At 50.3% G+C, this 12233-nt stretch overlaps 1 protein-coding gene across 1 annotated transcript; it reads right to left on the minus strand.

The window, feature by feature from the left end:
- Nucleotides 1-844: 844 nt before the first annotated feature.
- Nucleotides 845-11323, minus strand: C12H16orf89 (chromosome 12 C16orf89 homolog). The gene is made up of 8 exons (XM_003417636.3): nucleotides 11098-11323; nucleotides 9289-9438; nucleotides 7846-7996; nucleotides 7037-7154; nucleotides 4593-4728; nucleotides 3477-3581; nucleotides 1902-1988; nucleotides 845-1131 (listed from the first exon to the last, which is right to left on the minus strand). Exons 1-8 carry the CDS (start codon nucleotides 11303-11305, stop codon nucleotides 1001-1003), a joined length of 1086 nt encoding a protein of 361 aa, XP_003417684.1. The 5' UTR covers nucleotides 11306-11323; the 3' UTR covers nucleotides 845-1000.
- Nucleotides 11324-12233: the final 910 nt, after the last annotated feature.

Raw genomic sequence — 12233 nt, forward strand, 5'->3', positions numbered from 1 at the left:
ATGAGATCGAAGATTCAAATCAGAGATCTAGAGATTGTCCAAGGTTGTCTTAAAGACTGAGAAACAAGGCCCAACTCAGAACTCAGCCCCACTCTAAATATATTCTTCTAGACCGGGGCTCTGAACTAGTTTGTTCTGGCTGCTGAGAATTTGCATTTCTAACAAGTTTCCAGGCGATGCTAATGCTGCTGGTTAGGGACCCATTCTGAGAACCACTAGTACAGCAGTGGTTCTCAAAATTTGTTATACGTGAGAATCACCTGAGGATCTTGTTAAACTGCAGAGTCTGATTTAGTATATGTAGGTGGACATAGAAATTCTTAGCAGGGGTTTGAACCAGAATGAACCAGTTTGAAGCCCTGATCTTGACAAGAACTTCTCCAAGACCGATGACCCTAGGGAGACAGGGACGGAGCTGGACATGACTGTCGAAATGCACTGGCTTTCACCAAAAGATCGCAGTTCAGCATGGCAAGAACACTTTGAACATCGAGAGTTTACATACCGAAGAAGACACCACAGACCCATTGATGAGCACTGTGAGTGATTAGTTATAATTAGAAATGATTCATCTCATGACACCAGCTATTGGCTGAAGGGAATAGGGGATGGATGATTTGGAGGGCTGTCCTGGTCTCTAGGTATTTCGGTCATTCATTCCCCAAAAGACAGATTCCCAGGATGGCCTGGTCTGGGCTGGGCCCTGAGCTCCCCGCAAATCCCACAGATGGAGCAGCAGGCCCAGAATTCCCAGACTTGGGTGAGTAGGAAGCCCCGTTGGAGAAGAGGCTGCAGCAGGGAACAGAGGGAGGGGCTGGTGCTCAGCCCATGGGCCTGGACCAGACAGGCTCCCACCCTCCCTGCTCACCCGGGCTCCCCAGCAACCTGAGATGATATATGTGGGTTACTTCTTTCTTAGGACAGGACCCTAGGACCCAAGGAAGAAAGGACTAAACAGGTCTGTTTCATCTTTTGAGCAGCAAGTGTGGATCCATCCGTCTCAGGAGCTGTGTGGTGGTGATGGTGTGAATTGGAGCAGCTTTCCATGAGCTGGGGGGTGCTCTGCCAGGACATAGAGGAAGCCATCCAGGGCTTCAACTGCCATGCCAGTGTTGTGGGCAGAGCACCCATCTGGGGAGAGAGAGTCCCCCAGTGAGGGCTGCGGGCAGCAACCTCAGTCCCTTATTCGACATCGTTCTCTCATAAGTGCATCTCGAATATTACTACAGCAAGCTTGCTGGGACCTTATAAATGTTGTTGATGCCCCTCACAGACCCCCTTTCTTGAGTCTGGAAGCCATCCTCCAGCTACTAGGAGTGTTGCCTGCTAATAGCTCTCTTCTCGAGAATAATCGTCAGCCCGCTGCAGCCTCCTCACTTGGGAGGTTATGCCCCCTCCCCAAATGCCTCCCATCACCCATCTGTCAGTTTGTCATACTGTGGTGGCTTGCGTGTTGCTATGATGCTGGAAGCAATGCCACCAGTATTTCAAATATGAGCAGGGTTAACCCTAGTAGACAGATTTCAATGGAACGTCCAGACTAAGAGAGACTAGGAAGAAAGGCCTGGTGATCTACCTTCAAAAATCAGCCAATGAAAACCCCTATGGAGCACAATGGTCTACTTTGTAACCAATCATGGGGCTGGCACAGGACCAGGCAGCATTTAGTTCCTTGTACGTGGGGTTGCCATGAGTCGGGCGCTGACTCAACAGCAGCTAACTACATCCCTTCCCTCCACCTCCCAGACATGATCCATGCCCCTTCAGTGATACTGGGGCCTATCTTCCATTGAGGGCTGCCTTCTACTCCATACTGTGTGTGGAAGAAAATGAACACAGGCCTCCACCTTGCTAGGCATCTCCATTTCATGCCATGAAAGTCCCTTGGGTATTTTCATTACCTGTAAATTGTTTTTCTCGCCTCTTTACTCTTCTTAAAAAATGCTGGTGGTATTGAGCAGCTTCAGATAATCTGTCATCTTCAGGAGCTGATGTCGGGGAACAGGGAGAGGAATCTAAGATCAACTTCTTGAGAAGGACTTTCAAACTCACTAAACCTCCCACCCCTCTAGAAATACTTGAAGCAACTCAGGTCTTCCTCTGTAACTGGAGGTTTTTCCAGAAGCTTCTTCCCACATCTGTCTGTAGATCCTTCTACCTGGTCTAACTGTATCGTCTCCTGATGGTTCTTCAAATTGTGATTCCTCCACTACCCACATCAGAACCACCGGAGGAGCTTTCTAAAGATGAAGGTTCCACAGCTCCACCCCTGACCTGCTGAATCTATAGGGCTGGGGACCTCAGAATCTGCATTTTATAAACCCCACTGATTTAAAACAGACTATTTTATTTCAGGAGCCCTGGTGGCACAGTGGTTAAGAAGAGCTCAGCTGTTAACCAAAAAGGTTGGCAGTTCAAATCCACTAGCCTCTCCTTGGAAACCCTATAGGGTAGTTCTGCTCTGTCCTATATGATTGCTACGAGTTGGAATTGACTTGACAGCTGTGGGTTTGGTGGGGATCTTATTTCAAAAGCTCTGCTGCTTTGAGCATCCCGAGCTTCTCATTGGATTTACTGGGAGCTTCCTCTGCACTGTAGGCCCTGAGTGGTGCACACGGTTAAGGTGCTTGGCCGGTAACTGAAAGGTGGCAGGTTTGTGTCCACCCAGAGGTGCCTCAGAAGAAAGGCCAGGTGATCTACTGCAAAATCAGCCACTGAAAATTCTATGGAGCACAGTTCTACTCTGACACACGTTGGGGTGCTGTGAGTCAGGGCAGCTGGTTATTGGCCTGGTAGCTTCACGTACATTGTGTCTGCTCTTCCTCCCAGCTTAGGATGGTGGATATTATGATGCTTATTTATTTACAAACAAGAAAAATTAGGGCTCATAGAGGTGAAGCGACTCACCCCACAGACACCCAGCTGCCCCGTCACACAGCTAGAAAGGGGCCATGCCTTTAGTCCCTCTGCCTCTCTGCAGGTAAATCACCTCCCCCAGGTGTCCACCCTGAACACTCTGCCTAAGGAACCTTCCCAACCTTCTTCTCTTCCTCTGCCTATTGTCTCCTTCACAGCCGTTATCAGAACCTGCAGCTCTTTTATTTGAGGGCCTGTTGAGGTGGTCTCTGCCTCTTTTCCTCAGGGTCCTGTTTTCCCTCTGTCCATTTCGTTCCCCACCAAATCCCCAGAGCCTAGAATAGTGCCTGGCACATAGTAGGTGCAGTAAATGCTTGGTAAATGAATGGATTTGCTATTGTACATCCAGGGAATTAGATGTCTTCCAATGAGATGGCGTCCTATCCTGCATAATTTTGGCTTCCAAACCTCCCAGCCCTTTTCTGTCTGTGTGTGTGTGCCTGTTACAAAGCTCTCTCCATGACCCTAACACACTGCATTCCTTCCCCACCTGGTGTGGAACATGCAGCCCAGTCCCTCCGCTCCTTTCTGTCCCCAGCCAGGGTGGAGGCAGAACTCACTAGGCTTCCCAAAGCATCCTTCTCTTGGCTTCTGCCAGCTGAGGATGGCCTCCAGCCACTGGAGCTTGTAGAAGTCAATGAATCCGCCAATTCCACAGAACATGACTGGAAGTAAAGACAAGGGGACCCCCTGCAAGCCTGCTCCCCAGGTACACTTCCTCCCTCTCCCCAAGGCCACCATGGAACACCTGCCGCCTCCTCCATGGGCCAAGCAGCCGAGCATGTGGCACCCAGCGCACTGGCTGGAAGAGGCAGCCCAAGGCTCTGCCTTAGCAACAAGGGACTCCTGGATTTGTGCTCTACTTCCTGCTTAGGGCCTCGCTTGGAGCTACTCAAGAGTTGGGATCAATAAATGGATTTGGACACTCAAGCAAGTATATAAGTATATCCCAAATATTGCATGGGACATACTTACACTAAAAACTAATTCATTGTTAAATCCGAAACTCCAGTTTAATTGGGCGTTAAACCCAGGGCCTCCCTTTTGGCCTCATTTCTAAGGTTTTCAGGGTCTGTTTGTCAGTCAGCTGGCCGGTCAGTCTGTCCAGTGCTGCATCACTGGGTCAGCCTTTTGGAGGCAGGCAGCAGTCACATGGTGGTGGTGAAGGCAGCCTCTGTGTTAGAGCTGCCAGATGAAATACAGGACACCCTTTTAAATTTGAGTTTCAGATAAACAATGGATCATTTTTTACTACAGTAAAACCTGTGAAAGCTGGAACCTGTGTAAGGTGGAAACCTGTCAGAGAAGGACAACTCAAATATTCTCCACTAAAATGAGTGATAGAAAAGTGGTAAGACTACCCTGTCAAAGGTGGAAAACTTGCAAGACCCGGAAAAACAAGGCAGTCCCATTGAGTTCCAGCTCTCACAGGTTTCACTGTGTAAGTATATCCTATGCAGTATTCGGGATATATTTATCTGGAACTCAAATTCAACTGGGAATCTGGTATTTTTATTTGCTGTATTTGGAAGCCCTACCATGTTCACATGCATGTGTGTGTGCACGTGTGTACATTTGTGTGCACATGTCTGTATGTGTGCGTTTGTGTGTGCGTGTGCATGCCCCAGATCAGGGAGGCCCTGCTGCTTTGTCTGAGGGAGGAATGTGGGGCACGCTGTTTTCCATGAAGATGTCCCAGGTGGGATAGGTGTATCTGACAGCCTCAGCTCTCCAGTTCAAATCCATCATGTTGGCACAGAAGAGGTCCATGTAGTGCTGGCTGTGACAGAACAGCCCTTTTGTGCATCCTGTCTAGGGGACAGACACCCGGAGACAACGAAGTCAGTACCAGTGACAGACACTCACTGCAGCTGCTACAAGGAAAGATGTGCAGTTGTGTGGTGGTCTTGCAGGTGGCTGCATTTGGGGCAGGCCTTCCCCTTTTTCTCAGGATTTCTTCCTCACCACCACACCCAGCTTGTTTGGGCTCCATCACTGGAGAACAGCTCTGGGTCAGAGGGAGCTGAATTCAAGTCCCGCCTCCACCACTCACTAGATGTATGACCTTGGCCAGCTGAGTTAAGCATTCTGAGCTCCTGGGGAAGGGCGATGCCACTAGGAGCTGAACTAGAGGATGTCTCATGTGGGTGGATGAAATGAATCCCAGGAAATGGCCAGCATAATACCTGACACTGGGACACCTTCTGAAACTATTAGCTGCTACAATACATTCCGATTTGGGACAAATCCTTCAATGCTACTCCAAGTGTGGTCCAAGGGCTGGGGCTGGTCCCTGGCCTGTGACTTGAAAAGGACAGGAATTGAGAGAAGGCTTTAGCAACATCTATAGCCAGCTGTCACGGTCATTTTCTATCTGTTGAATCTAATAATTCAATTTCTTTATAAGTAAGTTTTATTGTATTTTATTAAAAAATTGGTCTGTGGCAGCTTGAGGATATATAATTAAAAAAAAACTGTCAAAAACAGCAAGTTGCTTTTCTGCTAAGAATTTCTAGACACCAGTTAATAATTTTAAAGATAGAGCTCTGCCTCCTTCATATATAAATGCAGAAATACATATTTTTAAACTTATTATTATTTAGCATAGTTGTGCTCTTGACACCACCACCCTGGCTTCTGTTGACAGGACCCCATGGACAGACCCTTTGCCCCAGATGCGATCCGCAATTCCTCTCTGCCTCGTTCCGGGCCCCGCGGGCCACACGGGGGAGCTGTGCACTCAGGTCACCTGAGACCATAGGGATACCTGGTTTGGGCTGGCTGGGAGCAGCCTCTTACTTGAGGCCTCTCCTTTTTTTTTCCCCCTCTCAACAATTTCCACCTTATTTTTTAAAAGTCATGCTAAAACAAACAAGCACACAAAAAGCCCAGTTTCCTCTTTGGTGTTTTAACATAACTGTTACCTTTGCTGTTTCACTGTCAAAATTGCCAATAAATCCTAAGGGGGAGAAGTATCACCCAAAAAGCAAGGAAAGGTTGATGCTTCGGACTCTCCCTTCTTTCCCTCTGCTCCCAAGCCACTCTCTCCCAAGCCGCTACTGCTGAGGACAGCCCACTGCCCCTCACTCCTGACTTGGTTAATCCACTGGAAGCGGCTACCAGAGATGCCGTCCTAAGTCCTCGATTTGTTTTTGTTTACTGAGTTTCTCCAGTTGATTTTCTTTAACTCCCTCTATTGCCTTTTGTAAGGAGTCCTGGTGGCACAGTCGTTGGGGGCTTGGCTGCTAACTGAAAGGTTGGTGGTTCAAACCCACCAGTTGCTTCTTGGAGAAAGATGTGGCAGTCGACTTCTGTAAAGATTACAGTCTTGGAAACCCTATGGGGCACTTCTACTCTGTCCTGTAGGGTTGCTGTGAGTCAGAACTGACTTGATGGCAACAGTTTTTGGGTTTTTCTTTTTTTGCCTTTTTTTCTGACACTCTGTGATCCAGTTCAGGATGCAAAGTTATCTATTTGGTTTGCAGGCCAATGGAATCACAAATCTTTCCCCATCACTGGAGCAGATCTGTGACTGGTTATTCTCCCTTCTCCTTCCTGATGTCTCAAGCACAAATCCAAAAAGGTGCTTGTTTCTCTGGGGTGTAGCACACAAAACTGCACCACCATTTAACCAGCTGCTGTCAAGTCACTTCTAACTCGTGGCGACCCCATGTGTGTCAGAGTAGAACTGTGCTCCGTAGGGTTTTCAGTGGTGATTTTTCAGATATAGATTGCCAGGCCTTTCTTCTGAGGTGCCTCTGGTTGGACTCAAAGCTTCAACCTCCAACCTTTCAGTTAGCAGCCAAACATGGTAACCACTTGTACCAGCCAGGGACTCCATACTGCCATTGACCTGTTGCTGTTGAGTTGGTTCCAACTGATAGTGACCCTCCCTCCCCACCAGGTGGCAGACATAAAACTGCCCCATAGGGTTTCCTAGGCTGTAATCTTTATGGAAGCAGGTGGCCAGGTCTGTCTTCTGTGGGGCAGCTGGTGGATTGGAACTGCTGACCTTTCAGTTAGTAGCTGAGCGCTTAACTGTGCCACCAGAGCTCCTTATACCATTAGCCCCCTTTCACCTTTCCCTTCCCTCCACAGGCCGTGGCCACCCTGCACTTACCATTCTGGCAGAGAGGAAGTAGAGCAGCTGGTGGGACAGGCAGTAGCCTGAGGAGCTGGCCCTGGTCATGAGGGTTCTGCAGAAGTCTGAGAACCTGCAGGGCTGGCTGCTGTCCCTCCTGGGGAAAGAGGTTCCAGGCCATTACAGGAGGAGATCCTCAAGGAATCTGAGGGCAGGAGCTGCCCCATTCCCACCCACACCTTCCCTGAGCATGATCTAGTCTCTAGTCATCAGGCCCCTAATACCTTCCAGGCACCCAGCTGGGCATGAGTGGGGATGCCAGATGAAATATAGGTGTGGTGTGCGTGTGTGTTTGTGTTTGTGTGTAGAGGTGACAGCTCGGACAAGGGCTTGAAGTGGGAGGGAGGCTTTAAGAACTTGAAGGGGGTCCCAGGAGAGGGGCTGGGGGCTGGGCAGGGCCCAGAAGGGCAGCAGGAGTTTGGACTTTGTCCCAAGAATAAGCATGTGGTTTTGGAAAGAGCTCTCTAGTTGAAGTGTGAAGTCCCAGGCAGGGATGGACATGGAGACTGGTCAGGAAACCTGGATGGAGTTCAGAGGGAGGTGTGGCAGGGCCAGGCTGGATTCAATGGTGGGGCTGAAGGGTGGTAGAGACGGGCAGGCTGCTGGGTGGTGGACCGACTGGGGAAGGCCGGGACAGAGGGTAGGAGAGGAGGTGTCGGTGACTCCTGGGGGACCTGGGCCTGGTTTTGCACAGACCTTGGGTTTAACTGTGGGGACTTGCAGAGACACTGGGACATGGGGAGAGTACTTTGGGGCTTGCAGGAAGCGGGTGAGTCAGCCGAACACACCTGGTTCCCAGCAGCTGCACCAGGCACATGACACCTCGGTCCTCCGAGAAGGAGTCTTGGGTCTCGAACGTGGGGTAGACCATGGAGGCATTGGTGCGGGTCCAGGCATGGGGAAGCTTCCAGAACCCGGGCAGGATGGTCCGCTGGAACTCTGGCAGAGAGCAGAGGCAAGGTGGGGAGAGGCAGGGCAGCTACCCAGTGGCCAAGATGAAAAATACACACCTGGGCAAGGGGTTTCCTTGGTATTAGGGACCAGGCCTGGGTGGAAGGGGGCCACAGCAGGAAGGACTGTGGTGGGGCCAGTTGCAGCCCTATTGTTTCAGATCCAAGTGTGGACTGGCTAATAGCCGCCCTCACTTCAGGCTCTGGGGCTCAGAGCCAAGGAACTGGATTTCTTGCCCCGAGTTGCTTCCTGACCCCGTGAAGGGGAGCCCTTTGCCTTTGAAACACTCAGGAAGTATCTTTACATTTTTTTTTTTTTTTTAAATCATCAGGAACAGCACCTAGCCAGGCTTTGACTTGTTGTGTTTTGTGGTGTCGAATGGATTCCGACTCATAGGAACCCTGTGTGACAGAGCAGAACTGCCCCATAGGGTTTCCAAGGCTGTAATCTTTATGGAAGCAGATTGCTAGGTCTTTCTCCCACGGAGTGGCTGGTGCGTTTAAACTGCCAACCTTTTGATTAGCAGCCAAACGCTTAACCATTGTACCACCAGGGCTTCTGGCTTTACCTAGATTCATGGTATCCCATGAAGCTTGAGACATTTAAAAGGATTAGGAGACTCCTTTGGTTTGGGAGTCTCTGGGTGGTATAAATGGTTAAAGCACTCGACTGCTAACTGAAAGTTTGGAGGTTCAGGTCCACCCAGAGGTGCCTCAGAAGAAAGGCCTGGTGATCTACTTTCCAGAAAATCAACCACTGAAAATCCTATGGAGTACAGTTCTACTCTGACACATATAGGGTTGGGGTCCACTCGGTGGCAAATGATTCCATTTCCTACCTGGGAACAACATAGGGCAGGGTTATAGGATGGGGCCTCTTGTGGTGTAACTCCAGGTTGGCGAGGACAGAGAAACGCTGAGCATTGTAGGGCCCAGGAGATATGCTAGCAAGACGTTAGTCTTTGCAGTGCAAATAATTCAGCTACCTTCTAGATATTCCACCCCAAGGGACAGACCACTAGTCTAGGATGAGGGCCTCCAACCCTGGAGGTGAGCTGAATAGATGAGGCAGACATATTCCCTGCACTCCAGCCCCTCCGAGGGGGTGGGAGGGGCCGTTTCACCTGGAGTCAAGGGTGACTGGACCTTCCCTGGGGTCCACCTGTGGTTATAGGTTATCCTGACCCTCCCCTGCACATGACAAGCCTATACTAGGTTATTTCGGTAAACACCCCCAGACCCTACATTCCTGAAGCAGTGTGGATCCACCTGTGCGGTTACCTCGTAGGTAGTTGGGGTCATTCAGCTTCAGGTGGGAAATGGATCTTTGGAGAAGGGCCACCAGCTTCTCAGCCAGCCTTCCCATTTGCAGGCTCAGTGGCCGCAGCAGGGGATCCCTGACCCACTCCTCCTGAATGGCTTTGAGCTGCACTGAGAGGGAACACAGTTAATTCATTCAGCTATGTGTTCAGGAAAAAAACATACTAAGTTATGATACTTACTGTAATGGGTTGAATTGTGTCTCCCAAGAAAGATAGATCCAAGTCCTAACTGCTGTACCTGTGAATGTGACTGTTATGGATTGAACCGTGTCCCCCAAAATGTGTTGTAAGCACTAACCCTGGTAGTGGTTATAATCTCATTTGGGAATGGGTTTTCTTTGTCATGTTAATGAGACAGGATTAGTGTATGATATACCTTAAGTCAATCTCTTTTGAGATATAAAAGAGATTAAACAAGCAAGTGAGCAAGCAGATATGGGAGAAGAGAAGTGCAAGCCAGAGGAAGATCACCAGGGAACCAAGGAACAAGGACCTTCCCCCAGAGCCAACAGAGAAAGCCTTCCCCTAGAGCCGACACCCTGAATTCAGACTTCTAGCCTCCTAAACTGTGAGAAAATAAATTTCTGTTTCTTAAAATCACTCACTTGTGGCATTTCTGATATAGCAGCACTAAGAAACTAAGACACCTTGTTTGGAAATAAGGTCTTGGCAGATGTAATTGAGATCTAAGTTAAGTTGAGGTCATATTGGATTAAGGAGCCCTGGTGGTGTAGTGTTTAAGTGCTCAACTGCTAGCTGAAAGGTTGGTGGTTCAAGCCCACCAGCTGCTCCATGGCAGAAAGATGTGGCAGTCTGCTTCCATAAAGATTTACAGCCTAGGAAACCCTATGGGGCAGTTCTACTCTGTCACATGGGGTTGCTATGAGTTAGAATTGACTCAATGGCAATGGGTTTGGGCATCTGTCTTGCCTCACCTTGGTCCCTGCCGGTGGGAGGCAGGGGCATAAGTAGGTCTTGGGGTTTTCCAGGATGCAGCCTGGGAGATCAGGGGTCCAGAGGGAACCTTGGGGAAGGCCATGTGGCTGTGAAGCCATGATGTGGCCCCAGAGACAGAAGTAGACCTGCCCTGGAGCCCCACCTCCTGCTGAATCTGGAGTTCCCAGGTGGGCGGAAACCCCACTGCCAATGCAGAATAGGTGATTTGGAACGCCCACTGCCCAGAGCCTGGCGAACATGCTAACACCAACCCCAGGCAGCTGCAGGGAGGAGCTCAATCAAGGTGGGGGTGCCGGCTCCCTGTTTGCTTTGGCCCATCTCCAGCCTACTCCTCAGGGATCTCAAAGCTGACCAAACACTTGACTGTTTTCTCAGAACCTCCAGGTGGCTTTGGCTGGGAGTGGAGGAAGTTGGGGTTGGGACCCATCTCGAGGGTCTCTAGTTTGGTCCCTGGACCACCCTCCTGTGAGAGGAGCGGCTGTCCCATAAACGTCCATTGGAAGGATGCACTCCCACTGCCTGCCTTGTTAGTGGCATGCCAGAAGGGGCGTTGGAATAACAATTTCCAAATCTTTTCTCATGTTGCCTTGAAATCCTTCCTACTTCTACGACTTTGCTGACAGGCAGGCCCCAGACACCCAGGAGGAAAAAGTCACCCCTCTGTCCATTTCCTTAGAGCCAAAGCAGGCTACTCGGATGCCAGGCAGCCACTGGACCCCCCACCCCCATCCCGCCAAGGGTTCGGAGTGGGGCAGGGCAGGGCTGGAGCCAATGATCCTGGGGCCAGTCTGGGGCCAGGAAGCTCATCCACCTTGCAGTACTCGGAAATCCACCACACCATCCAGGTTGAGCTCAGGCAGCCTCTCTTCCAGGAAGACAGTGGCCCGCTCCAGTGAGGAGAGGATCAGGCCCGTGATGGTGGCCTTGACCTCTGGGGTGTCTGGCTGTGGCAGAGAGGAGGCCCGCGGTGGCCATGGGGCCAGGAGCAGGAGCAGGAACAGCAACCCCAGGCTGGACATGGTTCACTTCTGCTCCCAGCTAGTCGAGTGCTTCTGTACCAGCAGCTCTGGCCCAGCTGCCTCTCTCGCCTCCACCCACCTCCTCCTTTTCTTCCTGCTTCTCCTGGAGACAGCAAAGTGGCCGGGCAGGGTTGACCCAGCAGCCTGGGTAGCTGGGCCAGACCAAGCCTCAGGAGAAGGTTCACGGAAGGACAGCTGCAGATGGGCAAGGCAGCTGCCTGCAGGCTGTTGTCTTGTGCCATCCAGTTGATTCTGACTCATGGAGACCCCATGTCTTACAAAGTGGAACTGCTCCATAGGGTTTTCTAGGCTGTAATCTTTACAGAAAGGAGTCCTAGTGGCACCGTGGTTAAGAGCTCGGCTGCTAACCAAAGAGGAAGTGGTCAGAATCCACCAGCAGTTCCATGGGATAAGGATGTGGCAGTGCTTCTGTAAAGATTACAGCCTTGGAAAGCCTGTGGGGCAGTCCTATTCTGTCCTATAGGGTTGCAATGAGCCAGAGTTGATTCAATGGCAATGAGTTTTTTTTTTTGTTGTTGTTAATCTTTATAGAAGTAAACTACCAGAGCTTTTTTCTTCTGCAGTGCTGCTAGGTGGGTTTGAACTGCCAACCTTTTGGTTACCAGCTGAGTGCAAATGGTGCCACCCAGGGACCTTATATGACCCTCTTGACTGTTGGGAGGGTTGGACCTCTTGAGTAATGTGTTCTGGCCCTGGCCCCAGGGAAACAACCCCACTCCTTCCTAATAGGTGTGTCACATCCCAGAAAGCAAAAGGTTTACTCTTGGTTTGTCATAACTTTGGGGTCTTGTCCGTATCCTCTGAATTGTCAGAGCTAGAGGGGCTCTCTGAGACCTCTCCCTTAATTTACAGGTGAGGAAAGCCAACTGATCCGGGTGACCTGCCCAAGCCCAAGCCAGGAGCCAGG

Source organism: Loxodonta africana, chromosome 12 (assembly GCF_030014295.1).
Source record: "Loxodonta africana isolate mLoxAfr1 chromosome 12, mLoxAfr1.hap2, whole genome shotgun sequence".
NCBI lineage: Eukaryota > Metazoa > Chordata > Mammalia > Proboscidea > Elephantidae > Loxodonta > Loxodonta africana.

Coding starts and splice junctions, on each gene's coding strand:
- C12H16orf89 (XM_003417636.3), bottom strand. CDS start 11,305: ATGTCCAGCCTGGGGTTGCTGTTCCTGCTCCTGCTCCTGGCCCCATGG. Junction 9,439..11,097: donor GGATTTCCGAGTACTGCAAG/GTGGATGAGCTT, acceptor GTTCCCTCTCAG/TGCAGCTCAAAGCCATTCAG. Junction 3,582..4,592: donor GGACATCTTCATGGAAAACA/GCGTGCCCCACA, acceptor CTTTACTTCCAG/TCATGTTCTGTGGAATTGGC.